The sequence below is a fragment of the Oncorhynchus kisutch genome, unplaced genomic scaffold (assembly GCF_002021735.2).
Source record: "Oncorhynchus kisutch isolate 150728-3 unplaced genomic scaffold, Okis_V2 Okis03b-Okis08b_hom, whole genome shotgun sequence".
Taxonomy (NCBI): domain Eukaryota; kingdom Metazoa; phylum Chordata; class Actinopteri; order Salmoniformes; family Salmonidae; genus Oncorhynchus; species Oncorhynchus kisutch.
In genome coordinates, this window is record NW_022261980.1 from 20,142,753 (window position 1) to 20,158,778 (window position 16,026).

General features: G+C 43.1%; 2 protein-coding genes across 4 annotated transcripts in view; one reads left to right on the plus strand and one right to left on the minus strand.

Annotated features, from left to right (window-relative positions):
• LOC116359630 (A-kinase anchor protein 13-like) overlaps positions 1 to 1,841 on the plus strand; it is a 92,674-nt gene extending 90,833 nt beyond the window's left edge. For all 3 annotated transcript variants that reach the window (XM_031812657.1, XM_031812658.1, XM_031812659.1), the window contains exon 23: positions 651 to 1,841. In XM_031812657.1, coding sequence (XP_031668517.1) covers positions 651 to 700 — 50 coding nt within the window. In that variant the 3' untranslated portion in view covers positions 701 to 1,841. The remainder of the gene's footprint in view (positions 1 to 650) is intronic.
• Positions 1,842 to 13,352: 11,511 nt separating this feature from the next.
• The window catches only part of LOC116359544 (NT-3 growth factor receptor), a 120,767-nt gene continuing 118,093 nt past the window's right edge, over positions 13,353 to 16,026 (minus strand). Inside the window, exon 17 of the mRNA XM_031812304.1 lies at positions 13,353 to 13,961. Coding sequence (XP_031668164.1) covers positions 13,776 to 13,961 — 186 coding nt within the window. The 3' untranslated portion in view covers positions 13,353 to 13,775. The remainder of the gene's footprint in view (positions 13,962 to 16,026) is intronic.

Below are 16,026 nucleotides of genomic sequence, written 5' to 3' on the forward strand. Positions count from 1 at the left end.
TCGGGTCCAGTTATTGGTTGTTGGGTCTGTGGCCTGGGCTATTCTACTACAGTGCCATATCTTTATGTGCTGGGATCTGAGGGTTTTCCAAATGAATTACAAATTTAAAAACATAGTTGTCTTTATTGCTTATGTCTTCACAGCAAGAGTTAATGCTTGGTGTGATCACCTTCTGCAACAATTAGAATACGATACCTCCATCTGTGTGTTACTCTTAGGGCGACATTTAAACATTGCTTTTGTCATTATTACTCAAGTTTAGTACATTTATTTGAGAGTCATTGATGGACAGAAATATTCAGACCTTGTCTCTAATTTTCATGCAAATTTAAAGCAGGACTGAGACTGGACCCATCAGGAACACTCAACAACTCTATTCCAGAGTTAGGTTTCAGAAGACTGCTCCCTTCATATTTTTCTGATCCTAACAAACTCCCCAGTCCTTTCCGATGACAAGCATGCCCATAACATGGTGCTGCTACCACAATACTTGATATGGTTGTTGGGTCTGTGATTCAATATAATCAAATGTTTTAATCACATTATTATTTAGAATGTTGTTGAGCAGCAAAATGTGGGTAGACTTTCACTAGGCAGTGTAAATACAACCGTGGTTTGATTGTAGTCTGTTTATCTGTTTGTCTCCGTAGATACCCAGCACCTAGAGCCTCCTCTAGATGGAGAGATCTACTTCTGCTGAGGAGACCCCTCTTCATCTCCTCCGATGTCAATGCAACATCCATCTCACCAACTGAATGGAAGGCCAAGTTGCCAAAGTGCCCCCATTGTCAAACCCTCTATAAGTCCTCACAAACACTCCCAACTGACACACAATAGGAAGTGGAAGGTCTCTCATCATGTGAGTCATAAGCTCCAGCTGCAATGTTCTGTCTCAGTGCTCACTACAGATTGGCTCCTGACTGTCACCTGCTAAAAAAATATAAGGAAACTGTTTCTATGTTAGATACTGTAGGTTAAAGATTGTCTATAACAATAAGGAAACTGTTTCTATGTTAGATACTGTAGGTTAAAGACTGTCTATAACAATAAGGAAACTGTTTCTATGTTAGATACTGTAGGTTAAAGATTGTCTATAACAATAAGGACACTGCTTCTATGCTAGATACTGTAGGTTAAAGATTGTCTATAACAATAAGGACACTGCTTCTATGCTAGATACTGTAGGTTAAAGACTGTCTACAACAATAAGGAAACTGTTTCTATGTTAGATACTGTGCTCCTGATGTGCTTGACATGTTGCAATAATCTCAATGCATTTTACATGTGATGCTATGATTTACATGTGATGCTATGATTTACATGTGATGCTATGATTTACATGTGATGCTATGATTTACATGTGATGCTATGATTTACATGTGATCCAAGATCGATAATCAATATGTTGTTTATACAGATCAGTCTACACAATATTGATACTATATAGTCCCATAAGAATTGGAGAAAACTCAAAGACTGATGTCAGTTGATCGTTGTTGTGGTTCAATGTTTAAGAGCCACTTGTTACAAATACCTGAAGAACCAGAGAACACATATGGAATCATGTTGTAACCAAAAATACATTAAACAAATCAAAATATATTTTAGATTTCAGATTCTTAAAAGTAGCCACCTGTTGCCTTGATGACAGCTTTGCACACTCTTGGCCTTCTCTCAACCAGCTTCATGAGGTAATCACCTGGATTTAAAAAAAATGAATAGGTATGCCTTGATTAAAGAATGGTATACAGAATATAGCCCTATTTGGTAAATGACCAAGTCCATATTATGGAAAGATCAGCTCAAATTAGCAAAGAGAAACGACAGCCCATCATTACTTTACGACATGAAGGTCAGTCCGTACGGAAAATGTCAAGAACTTTGAAAGTGCAGTCGCAAAAACCATCAAGTGCTCTGATGAAACTGCCTCATGAGGACCGCTACAAGAAAGGAAGACCCAGAGTTTCCTCTGCTGCAGAGGATAAGTACATTAGAGTTCGCTGTACCTCAGATTGCAGCCTAAATAAATGCTTCAGAGTTCAAGTAAGAGACACATCTCAACATCAACTGTTCAGAGGAGACTGTTTGAATCAGGCCTTTGTGGTCAAATTGATGCAAAGAAACCACTACTAAAGGACACCAATAGGAAGAAGAGACTTGCTTGGGCCAAGAAACACGAGCAATGGACATTAGACCGGTGGAAATCTGTCCTTTGGTCTGATGAGTCCAAATTTGAAATGTTTGGTTCCAACCACCATGTCTTTGTGAGATGCAGAGTAGGTGAATGGATGATCTCCACATGTGTGGTTCCCACCTTGAAGCATGGAGGAGGATGTGTGATGGTGCTTTGTTGGTGACACTGTCTGTGATTTATTTAGAATTCAAGGCACACTTAACCAGCATGGCTACCACAGCATTCTGCAGCGATACGCCATCCCATCTGGTTTGCACTTAGTGGGACTATCATTTGTCTATCAACAGGACAATGACCCAAAACACACCTCCAGGCTGTGTAAGGGATATTTGACCAAGAAGGAGAGTGATGGAGTGCTACATCAGATGACCTGGCATCCACAATCATCTGACCTCAACCCAATTGAGATGGTTTGGGATGAGTTGGGCCGCAGAGTGATGGAAAAGCAGCCAACAAGTGCTCAGCATATGTGGGAACTCCTTCAAGACTGTTGGAAAAGCATTCCAGGTGAAGCTGGTTGAGAGAATGCCAAGAGTATGCAAAGCGGCCATCAAGGCAAAGGGTGGCTACTTTGAAGAATCTCAAATCTCAACTATATTTGTTCTTTGTTTAAAACTTCTTAGGGCTGAAATCCCGTTAACGGGATCGATTTGACAACAGCCAGTGAAAGTGCAGGACGCCAAATTCAAACAACAGAAATCTCATAATTAAAATTCCTCAAACATACAAGTATTAAACACCATTTTAAAGGTAATCGTGTTGTTAATCCCGCCACAGTGTCTGATTTCAAATAGGCTTTACAGTGAAAGCTCCACAAACGATTATGTTAGGTCAGAGCCAAGCAACAGAAAAACACAGCCATCTTTCCAGGCAAAGAGAGGAGTCACAAAAATCTGAAATAGAGATAGAATTAATCACTAACCTTTGATGATCTTCATCAGATGACACTCATAGGACTTCATGTTAGACAATACATTTATGTTTTGTTCGATAAAGTTCATTTTATATAAAGAAATCTCAGTATACATTGGCGCGTTATGTTCAGTAGTTCCAAAAACATCCGGTGATATTGCAGAGAACAACGTCAATTTACAGAAATACTCATTTTAAATGTTGATGAAAATACAAGTGCTTTACAGCGAAAGCACCACAAACTATTATGTTAGGAGAATCTATTATGTTAGGAGAATCTATTATGTTGAAGAATCTAAAATATGAAATATATTTTGATTTGTTTAACACTTTTTTGGTTACTACGTGAGTCCATATGTGTTATTTCCTAGTTTTTATGTCTTCACTATTATTCTACAATGTAGAAAATAGTAAAAACTAAAAACCCTTGAATGAGTAGGTGTGTCCAAACTTTTGACTGGTACTGTATATAAATCCCCAACGTAACAACAGGTCCAATCATGACGTCCGTCAGAATGGGGAATGCAAACAATTGTGCTAATGAATGCTAAAATTCATCATTTTCACCTGACAGTATATTTGACTTGTTAACCTTTCTTAGGGCTGCTCTGTCTGTCTGTCTGTCGATTTTATTTCATATGTGGGTTCATTGTCCCCAAGATGAGTATGGAGTATGAAATAATACAACATAATGAGTAGTCAGGAGTTAGTTCCTTATTAAATGAAATAAATAATTTAATAGAAACACAATGTGGACCCCTCAATGGGCTCTGGTCTAAAGTAGTGCACTATATAGGGAATAGGGTGCCATAGGGCTCTGGTCTAAAGTAGTGCACTATGTAGGGAATAGGGTTCCATATGGCTCTGGTCTAAAGTAGTGCACTATGTAGGGAATAGGGTGCCATAGGGCTCTGGTCTAAAGTAGTGCACTATATAGGGAATAGGGTACCATTTGGGACCCTTGTTTAGCCTTCAATATAAAGATGAAGTGTACAAAATACAACCTAACATCTTGTCAGGATGATCCATAGGTGGTTTTCGACCTCTGTCTTCGGGTTGAAAAGTTCCTGTAACTTTAATACACTGGTCAGGGTTTACTGTTGAATATTCCCAGAATATTGAGGGACGCAGGAATCAGCGATCCTCAGATTTATGGAAAACCAGGGATTCAGTAATCCTCAGATCTCTGGAAAACAAGGGAATCAGCAATCCTCAGATCTCTGGAAAACCAGGGAATCAGCAATCCTCAGATTTATGGAAAAACAGGGATTCAGTAATCCTCAGATCTCTGGAAAACAAGGGAATCAGCAATCCTCAGATCTCTGGAAAACCAGGGAATCAGCAATCCTCAGATTTATGGAAAAACAGGGAATCAGCGATCCTCAGATTTATGGAAAAACAGGGAATCAGCAATCCTCAGATCTCTGGAAAACCAGGGAATCAGCAATCCTCAGATCTCTGGAAAACCAGGGAATCAGCGATCCTCAGATTTATGGAAAAACAGGGAATCAGCGATCCTCAGATTTATGGAAAACCAGGAAACAGCAATCCTCAGATCTCTGGAAAACCAGGGAATCAGCAATTCTCAGATTTCTGGAAAACCAGGGAATCAGCAATCCTCAGATTTATGGAAAAACAGGGAATCAGCGATCCTCAGATTTATGGAAAAACAGGGAATCAGCAATCCTCAGATCTCTGGAAAACCAGGGAATCAGCAATCCTCAGATCTCTGGAAAACCAGGGAATCAGCGATCCTCAGATTTATGGAAAAACAGGGAATCAGCGATCCTCAGATCTCTGGAAAACCAGGGAATCAGCAATTCTCAGATTTCTGGAAAACCAGGGAATCAGCAATCCTCAGATTTCTGGAAAACCAGGGAATCAGCGATCCTCAGATTTATGGAAAAACAGGGAATCAGCGATCCTCAGATTTATGGAAAACCAGGGAATCAGCAATCCTCAGATCTCTGGAAAACCAGGGAATCAGCAATTCTCAGATTTCTGGAAAACCAGGGAATCAGCAATCCTCAGATTTCTGGAAAACCAGGGAATCAGCGATCCTCAGATTTATGGAAAAACAGGGAATCAGCGATCCTCAGATTTATGGAAAACCAGGGAATCAGCAATCCTCAGATCTCTGGAAAACCAGGGAATCAGCAATCCTCAGATTTCTGGAAAACCAGGGAATCAGCGATCCTCAGATTTCTGGAAAACCAGGGAATCAGCAATCCTCAGATTTATGGAAAACCAGGGAATCAGCAATCCTCAGATTTATGGAAAACCAGGGAATCAGCAATCCTCAGATTTATGGAAAACCAGGGAATCAGCAATCCTCAGATTTATGGAAAACCAGGGAATCAGCAATCCTCAGATTTATGGAAAACCAGGGAATCAGCAATCCTCAGATTTCTGGAAAACCAGGGAATCAGCGATCCTCAGATTTATGGAAAACCAGGGAATCAGCGATCCTCAGATTTCTGGAAAACCAGGGAATCAGCAATCCTCAGATCTCTGGAAAAACAGGGAATCAGCCATCCTCAGATTTATGGAAAACCAGGGAATCAGCGATCCTCAGATTTCTGGAAAACCAGGGAATCAGCAATCCTCAGATCTCTGGAAAAACAGGGAATCAGCCATCCTCAGATTTATGGAAAACCAGGGAATCAGCGATCCTCAGATTTCTGGAAAACCAGGGAATCAGCGATCCTCAGATTTCTGGAAAACCAGGGAATCAGCGATCCTCAGATTTATGGAAAACCAGGGAATCAGCGATCCTCAGATTTCTGGAAAAACAGGGAATCAGCGATCCTCAGATTTATGGAAAACCAGGGAATCAGCGATCCTCAGATTTATGGAAAACCAGGGAATCAGCGATCCTCAGATCTCTGGAAAACCAGGGAATCAGCGATCCTCAGATTTATGGAAAACCAGGGAATCAGCGATCCTCAGATTTCTGGAAAACCAGGGAATCAGCAATCCTCAGATTTATGGAAAACCAGGGAATCAGCGATCCTCAGATCTCTGGAAAACCAGGGAATCAGCAATCCTCAGATCTCTGGAAAACCAGGGAATCAGCAATCCTCAGATTTCTGGAAAACCAGGGAATCAGCAATCCTCAGATTTATGGAAAACCAGGGAATCAGCGATCCTCAGATTTATGGAAAACCAGGGAATCAGCGATCCTCAGATTTATGGAAAACCAGGGAATCAGCGATCCTCAGATTTATGGAAAACCAGGGAATCAGCGATCCTCAGATTTATGGAAAACCAGGGAATCAGCGATCCTCAGATTTATGGAAAACCAGGGAATCAGCGATCCTCAGATCTCTGGAAAACCAGGGAATTCTTTTAAAAGTTACTGGAATTCTGCAACCCTGCTCTGTTTGGAAATTAAGGTAAAGAAATGTTCTCTTTCTGAATAATGTCAAATAATAAAACTATGAATAAACAAATATGTCAAATAAAAAGACTGATGTAAAAGTCTGAATCATTTGTTTTAGTGTTGATCTGTGATTTATGTCAGCGTTTTATGATGAGACGTTATCTCTGATTCCCAGCTGTTTGGTGGAATGTCACGTAAAGTCATATTTCCCTCATAATAAAGAACTCTTATGGAAGTTAATCTGATTAAAATGTCTACTCAGTTACTTCTTCTACTGTTAGTTAGTGGGGATGGCAACGCTACCAATATAGTAGACAATGGCCCCGTTCCAGCCTGTTGTTAGTTAGTGGGGATGGCAACGCTACCAATATAGTAGACAATGGCCCCGTTCCAGCCTGTTGTTAGTTAGTGGGGATGGCAACGCTACCAATATAGTAGACAATGGCCCCATTCCAGCCTGTTGTTAGTTAGTGGGGATGGTGATACTACCAATATAGTAGATAATGGCCCTGTTCCAGCCTGTTGTTAGTTAGTGGGGACGGTGATACTACCAATATAGTAGACAATGGCCCCATTCCAGCCTGTTGTTAGTTAGTGGGGATGGTGATACTACCAGTATAGTAGACAATGGCCCCATTCCAGCCTGTTGTTAGTTAGTGGGGATGGTAATACTACCAATATAGTAGACAATGGCCCTGTTCCAGCCTGTTGTTAGTTAGTGGGGATGGTGATACTACCAATATAGTAGACAATGGCCCCGTTCCAGCCTGTTGTTAGTTAGTGGGGGATGGTGATACTACCAATATAGTAGACAATGGCCCCGTTCCAGCCTGTTGTTAGTTAGTGGGGGATGGTGATACTACCAATATAGTAGACAATGGCCCTGTTCCAGCCTGTTGTTAGTTAGTGGGGATGGTAATACTACCAATATAGTAGACAATGGCCCTGTTCCAGTCTGTTGTTAGTTAGTGGTGATGGTGATACTACCAATATAGTAGACAATGGCCCTGTTCCAGCCTGTTGTTAGTTAGTGGGGATGGTGATACTACCAATATAGTAGACAATGGCCCCGTTCCAGCCTGTTGTTAGTTAGTGGGGATGGTGATACTACCAATATAGTAGACAATGGCCCTGTTCCAGCCTGTTGTTAGTTAGTTGCACTGGTTGAACCCTACAGGAAGAGGGAGGGGACTGGTTGAACCCTACAGGAGGAAGGAGGGGACTGGTTGAACCCTACAGGAAGAATGAGGGGACTGGTTGCACCCTACAGGAAGAGGGAGGGGACTGGTTGAACCTTACAGGAAGAGGGAGGGGACTGGTTGCATCCTACAGGAAGAGGGAGGGGACTGGTTGCACCCTACAGGAAGTGGGAGGGGACTGGTTGAACCCTACAGGAAGAGGGAGGGGACTGGTTGAACCCTACAGGAGGAGGGAGGGGACTGGTTGAACCCTACAGGAAGAGGGAGGGGACTGGTTGAACCCTACAGGAAGAGGGAGGGGACTGGTTGCACCCTACAGGAAGAGGGAGGGGACTGGTTGCACCCTACAGGAAAAGGGAGGGGACTGGTTGCACCCTACAGGAAGAGGGAGGGGACTGGTTGCACCCTACAGGAAGAGGGAGGGGACTGGTTGCACCCTACAGGAAGAGGGAGGGGACTGGTTGCACCCTACAGGAAGAGGGAGGGGACTGGTTGAACATGTAAATAGCTACAATTGTCTAGGAATACTTTCGGTTACAAACATGTTTTCTTGACAGTGAAACAGCACCGTTTCCACCATAATGCATGAACATGACAGCACATTATTCAGTGTGTCTGGTGACAGGCAGAGGGGGTTGTGGGACATCTTAACACATTATTCAGTGTGTGTCTGTGTGTGGTGACAGGCAGAGGGGGTTGTGGGACATCTTAACACATTATTCAGTGTGTGTGGTGACAGGCAGAGGGGGTTGTGGGACATCTTAACACATTATTCAGTGTGTGTGGTGACAGGCAGAGGGGGTTGTGGGACATCTTAACACATTATTCAGTGTGTGTCTGTGTCTGGTGACAGGCAGAGGGGGTTGTGGGACATCTTAACACATTATTCAGTGTGTGTGGTGACAGGCAGAGGGGGTTGTGGGACATCTTAACACATTATTCAGTGTGTGTGGTGACAGGCAGAGGGGGTTGTGGGACATCTTAACACATTATTCAGTGTGTGTGTGGTGACAGGCAGAGGGGGTTGTGGGACATCTTAACACATTATTCAGTGTGTGGTGACAGGCAGAGGGGGTTGTGGGACATCTTAACACATTATTCAGTGTGTGTCTGTGTGTGGTGACAGGCAGAGGGGGTTGTGGGACATCTTAACACATTATTCAGTGTGTGTCTGTGTGTGGTGGCAGGCAGAGGGGATTGTGGGACATCTTAACACATTATTCAGTGTGTGTCTGTGTGTTTGGTGACAGGCAGAGGGGGTTGTGGGACATCTTAACACATTATTCAGTGTGTGTCTGTGTGTGTGGTGACAGGCAGAGGGGATTGTGGGACATCTTAACACATTACTCAGTGTGTGTGGTGACAGGCAGAGGGGGTTGTGGGACATCTTAACACATTATTCAGTGTGTGTGTGGTGACAGGCAGAGGGGGTTGTGGGACATCTTAACACATTATTCAGTGTGTGGTGACAGGCAGAGGGGGTTGTGGGACATCTTAACACATTATTCAGTGTGTGTGGTGACAGGCAGAGGGGGTTGTGGGACATCTTAACACATTATTCAGTGTGTGTGTGGTGACAGGCAGAGGGGGTTGTGGGACATCTTAACACATTATTCAGTGTGTGGTGACAGGCAGAGGGGGTTGTGGGACATCTTAACACATTATTCAGTGTGTGTTTGGTGACAGGCAGAGGGGGTTGTGGGACATCTTAACACATTATTCAGTGTGTGTGGTGACAGGCAGAGGGGGTTGTGGGACATCTTAACACATTATTCAGTGTGTGTCTGGTGACAGGCAGAGGGGGTTGTTCTGTACATAAAAAGCTAATTAACTGGAAAGTTATATGATTTTTTCACCTCCTGAAGAAATATAATTTGGAGCACAGGAGGCTGGTGGCACCTTAATTGGGGAGGACAAGCTCATGGTAATGGCTGGAGAGGACTAGGGTGGAGTGGTATTAAATACATCACAACACAGAGTTTCTATGTGTTTGATTCCATTCCATTTGCTCTGTTCCAGCCATTATTGTGAGCCGTCCTCCCATCCGCCAGCCTCCACTGATTTGGAGAAATCTCTCTTTTGGTGCAGTCAATGAACTTAACCCTCCCTATATGTGAGTCCCGAAGACAATAACCGATCACCTCTGTGATCGTAACTTTGATTAAAAACAGAAGTCAGAGATGATGTAGTTAGTCCATTTATAGCCATCGTGTTGGAAAAGTAACTTAAAGAATCCAAGGAAAGATAAGTTAACATACAGACATGTACATTATGTACATTCACTTCAATTCAAATAGAATTGTACTTTGTTGGCTGTTGATTGGTGAGTTTCTCCCTTCCTCCAGTTCATTGGACAGAAATGAGGGAGCCTCATTAGCATGACAACTCTGACGCAGCCAATTGGAGAGCAGTAAGGCTTTCATCATCAAGTCCCTGCCAATAGTTTGACAGTACCAGTTACTCCCCAAAAAAAGGGGTGTGTCATTCGCGACAGACATGGCAGACTGACATCTCCAAATGAAACGTAAATATATTAAAGATATGTAATATGATATGATACCTTAAAGACATGATCACCGTACCTTAAAGACATGATCACCGTACCTTAAAGACATGATCACCGTACCTTAAAGACATGATCACCGTACCTTAAAGACATGATCACCGTACCTTAAAGACATGATCACCGTACCTTAAAGACATGATCACCGTACCTTAAAGACATGATCACCGTACCTTAAAGACATGATCGGCCTACCTTAAAGACATGAGACATGATACCTTAAAGACATGATCACCGTACCTTAAAGACATGAGACATGATACCTTAAAGACATGATCACCGTACCTTAAAGACATGAGACATGATACCTTAAAGACATGATGACCGTACCTTAAAGACATGATCACCGTACCTTAAAGACATGATCGGCCTACCTTAAAGACATGAGACATGATACCTTAAAGACATGATCACCGTACCTTAAAGACATGATCTCCGTACCTTAAAGACATGATGACCGTACCTTAAAGACATGATACCTTAAAGACATGATCACCGTACCTTAAAGACATGATCACCGTACCTTAAAGACATGATCGGCCTACCTTAAAGACATGAGACATGATACCTTAAAGACATGATCACCGTACCTTAAAGACATGATCGGCCTACCTTAAAGACATGAGACATGATACCTTAAAGACATGATCACCGTACCTTAAAGACATAATCACCGTACCTTAAAGACATGATCACCGTACCTTAAAGACATGATCACAGTACCTTAAAGACATAATCACCGTACCTTAAAGACATGATCGGCCTACCTTAAAGACATGAGACATGATACCTTAAAGACATGATCGGCCTACCTTAAAGACATGAGACATGATACCTTAAAGACATGATCACCGTACCTTAAAGACATGATCACCGTACCTTAAAGACATGAGACATGATACCTTAAAGACATGAGACATGACACCTTAAAGACATGATCACCGTACCTTAAAGACATGATCGGCCTACCTTAAAGACATGAGACATGATACCTTAAAGACATGATCGCAGTGTTTTATAAACATCATCTTCATTGAATAACTATAGATCATATACAGTACATTCAGAAAGGATTCTGACCACTTGACTTTTTCCACATTATGTTACATTACAGCCTTACTCTAACATGGACACACACAATACCCCATAACGACAAAGCAAAATAATGTTTGCATTTAATATTGCAAATTTATACATTTAAAAAACACTAAAATATCACATTTCCATTAATATTCAGACCCTTTACTCAGTACTTTGTTGATGCACCTTTGGCAGTGATTACAGCCTTGAGTCGTTTTGGGTATGACGCTACAAACTTGGTACACCTGTATTGGGGGTGTTTCTCCCATTCTTCTCTGCGGATCCCCTCAAGATCCCCTCAGTCCCTGCCACTGAAAAACATCCCCACAGCATGATGCTGCCCCTACCATGCTTCACCGTAGGGATGGTGCCACCACCACCATGCTTCACCGTTGGTGACAGGTTTCATCCAGATGTGACGCTTTGCATTCAGGTCAAAGAGTTCAATCTTGGTTTCATCAGACCAGAGAATCTTGTTTCTCTTGGTCTGAGTCCTTTAGGTGCCTTTTGGCAAACTGCAAGCGGGCTGTCATGTGCCTTTTACTGAGGAGTGGCTTCCATCTGGCCACTCTACCATAAAGACCTGATTGGTGGAGTGCTGCAGAGATGGTTGTCCTTCTGGAAAGTTCTCCCATCTTCACAGAGGAACTCTGGAGCTCTGTCAGAGTGACCATCAGGCACTTGGTCACCTCCCTGACCAAGGCTCTGCTGGGTGGCCAGCTCTAGGAAGAGTCTTGGTGATGCCAAACGTCTTCCATTTAAGTTAAGAATGATGGAGGCGTTCTTGGGAACCTTCAATGCTGCAGAAATGTGTTGGTACTGTAGTGGAAATTTCCTGTATTTACCAAATCATGAGACCAAACCACCACACAAGTCAGAGTTATCATAAAGTCCATCTTTAATTATAATGAGCTCCATCACAACCCTGTGACTCTCAGATCAATTCAGTGTCTATAAATTAATTCTGAGAGTGCTTACACATTGCAACTGAGATCCTTTATAGCAAAGACACACATAGCCAGACAGCATTGGCTATAAATTATCGTTCAGCTTTGTCTCCTAAACTATGTTCTTATCTCGCTCTTGGTACCATTTGGGACCAAAAACAAAACCTCATCCACTAGCATATATCAAATACACCCCCTCCTGGACAAGATCAGAGAGACAGTGACTGGCACACAGACACTGTGGAGCAGAAGAGATAATTGGTTCCCCCTCAATCATCCATTCACATGGTTTAAAATATATGTTTACATATGAAGACCAGCCTGACCACTCCCCTTTCTGTGGCCCAAGTAACTGAACCCTGACAGAGAACAGATAACTGCAAACGGCCACCACTATAGTACAACAAGATACATTCTGATGAGAAGTAACTGAACCCTGACAGAGAACAGAGAACTGCAACCAGCCACCACTATAGTACAACAAGATACATTCTGATGAGAAGTAACTGAACCCTGACAGAGAACAGATAACTGCAAACGGCCAACAGTATTATCCAAAAGAAGACATTCTAAATGAGAAGTAACTCACAAGCATATCATGAAAATAAAACATCTTATCTATGTTACCCAACTATTCTGATTAATCCCCAACAGTACCCTTCCCCAGATCCGTGCCTCGACACAATCCTGTCTCAGAGCTCTAGGGACAATTCCTTCAACCTCATGGCTTGTTTTTTGCTCTGATATACACTGTTAACTGTGGGATCTTATATAGGCAGGTGTGAGTCTTTCCAAGTCATGTCCAATTAATTGAATTTACCACAGTTGGACTCCAATCAAGTTGTAGAAACATCTCAAGGATGATCAATGGAAACAAGATGCACCTGAGCTCTTTTTCGAGTCTCATAGCAAAGGGTCTGAATACTTATGTAAATAAGGTATTTATGTTTTGTGTCTTTAATACATCATTTTTTTTCTAAAAACCTGTTTTCGCTTTGTCATTATGGGGTATTGTGTGTAGATTGATGAGGAAAAATATATATTTTAATCCATTTTAGAATAAGGCTGTAACGTAGCAAAATGGGGAAAAAGTCAAGGGTCCTGAATACTTTCCGAATGCACTGAATATACACTGAGTGGACAGAACATTAGGAACACCTTTCCATGGCAGATTGACCAGGTGTGTACTCTGTATCAGGAAACTAAATGTAAATGTTTTTTTTTTTGATACTTTTATCCAGTATATGGAAATAGTGGATCAGGCACTTTGAGTCCTTCCCAAACGTTTAGGCTCCTGTTGACAGCGGAACAGTAAGGAACAGGCTGGCTGGTTATTTCCTGGTTGTCTATCAGTCTGTCCAACAAGCATTACATCCAGACGATCTTAGCCCAACACATCCAGGCAAGCTCCAGGGTAAAGTTTCCCCTAAGGTACAGGTCTAGGATCAGCTTCCCCTCCCCAATCTTAACCTTAACCATTGTCCAGGTAGAACTGGTGCTAGCCGAGTATATCCAGGTAGACAGGTGTGTCTTTCCCCATGGTATAGAGAACCTTCTGAATTTCCTTGATGTTCAACCTCTGCTGTGGTTCCCTCTGCCAGCAGCCCAGCATCAGGTCATACACCTCCTTGGGACAAACCCTCGGCCTGTCCAGGACCTGACCCTGTACTAAACACTCTATGACCTGAAGAGACAGAGAGAGGAGGGGTTAGGGTGTAGGGGTTAGGGTGTAGGGGTCAGTCAAACAGAGAGACAGAGAGAGGAGGGGTTAGGGTGTAGGGATTAGGGTGTAGGGGTCAGTCAAACAGAGAGACAGAGAGAGGAGGGGTTAGGGTGTAGGGGTTAGGGGTCAGTCAAACAGAGAGACAGAGAGAGGAGGGGTTAGGGTGTAGGGGTTAGGGTGTAGGGGTCAGTCAAACAGAGAGACAGAGAGAGGAGGGGTTAGGGTGTAGGGGTCAGTCAAACAGAGAGACAGAGAGAGGAGGGGTTAGGGTGTAGGGGTTAGGGGTCAGTCAAACAGAGAGACAGAGAGAGGATGCAGAGATTATTGTACACCTGTATTTACACTACATATATTTGGGTTTCAAAACATTAAAATGCTCTCACTGACTACAGGTTCATATTTTTTTCTAGAAACGTGGGGAATATCAATTTCAAAGAAAATATTGACACTTCAAGTGCATGAATTACGAGGGGAAAGTGCACCCCTTGACAGGATATTTCTTAAGGGCAGTTTGATTGTACTAATAAACTTGCGTTGTAAGAGTAATATTAATTGAATTCCATTGATTACCCCTCCCCTGGGAGTTCTGGAATACTGCATAAATAAATTACAGAGAGCTGGGCCGGGCCTCATGAAGAGGTGGGCTGGGCCTCAGGAAGAGGTGGGCTGGGCCTCATGAAGAGGTGGGCTGGGCCTCAGGAAGAGATGGGTCGGGCCTCAGGAAGAGGTGGGCCGGGCCTCAGGAAGAGGGCCTCAGGAAGAGGTGGGCCGGGTCTCAGGAAGAGGTGGGCCGGGCCTCAGGAAGAGGTGGGCGGGCCTCAGGAAGAGGGCCTCAGGAAGAGGTGGGCCAGGCCTCAGGAAGAGGGCCTCAAGAAGAGGTGGGCCAGGCCTCAGGAAGAGGTGAGCCGGTCCTCAGGAAGAGGTGGGCCGGGCCTCAGGAAGAGGTGGGCCGGGCCTCAGGAAGAGGTAATCACTAGGGGTGCTCCAAAATGTGTTATATAGTCACTAGGGGTGCTCCTAGGGGTGCTCCTAGGGGTGCTCCTAAATGTGTTATATAGACACTAGGGGTGCTCCTAGGGGTGCTCCTAAATGTCTTATATAGACACTAGGGGTGCTCCTAGGGGTGCTCCTAAATGTGTTATATAGACACTAGGGGTGCTCCTAGGGGTGCTCCTAAATGTGTTATATAGACACTAGGGGTGCTCCTAGGGGTGCTCCTAAATGTGTTATATAGACACTAGGGGTGCTCCTAGGGGTGCTCCTAAATGTGTTATATAGACACTAGGGGTGCTCCTAGGGGTGCTCCTAAATGTGTTATATAGACACTAGGGGTGCTCCTAGGGGTGCTCCTAAATGTCTTATATAGACACTAGGGGTGCTCCTAGGGGTGCTCCTAAATGTGTTATATAGACACTAAGGGTGCTCCTAAATGTGTTATATAGACAATAGGGGTGCTCCTAAATGTGTTATATAGACACTAGGGGTGCTCCTAGGGGTGCTCCTAAATGTGTTATATAGACAATAGGGGTGCTCCTAAATGTGTTATATAGACACTAGGGGTGCTCCTAAATGTGTTATATAGACACTAGGGGTGCTCCTAAATGTGTTATATAGACACTAGGGGTGCTCCTAAATGTGTTATATAGACACTAGGGGTGCTCCTAAATGTGTTATATAGACACTAGGGGTGCTCCTAAATGTGTTATATAGACACTAGGGGTGCTCCTAGGGGTGCTCCTAAATGTCTTATATAGACACTAGGGGTGCTCCTAGGAGTGCTCCTAAATGTCTTATATAGACACTAGGGGTGCTCCTAGGAGTGCTCCTAAATGTCTTATATAGACACTAGGGGTGCTCCTAGGAGTGCTCCTAAATGTTTATTTTAATTTTTTTATATTTTTTTATTTCACCTTTATTTAACCAGGTAGGCTAGTTGAGAACACCTTTATTTAACCAGGCAGGCTAGTTGAGAACACCTTTATTTAACCAGGTAGGCTAGTTGAGAACACCTTTATTTAACCAGGTA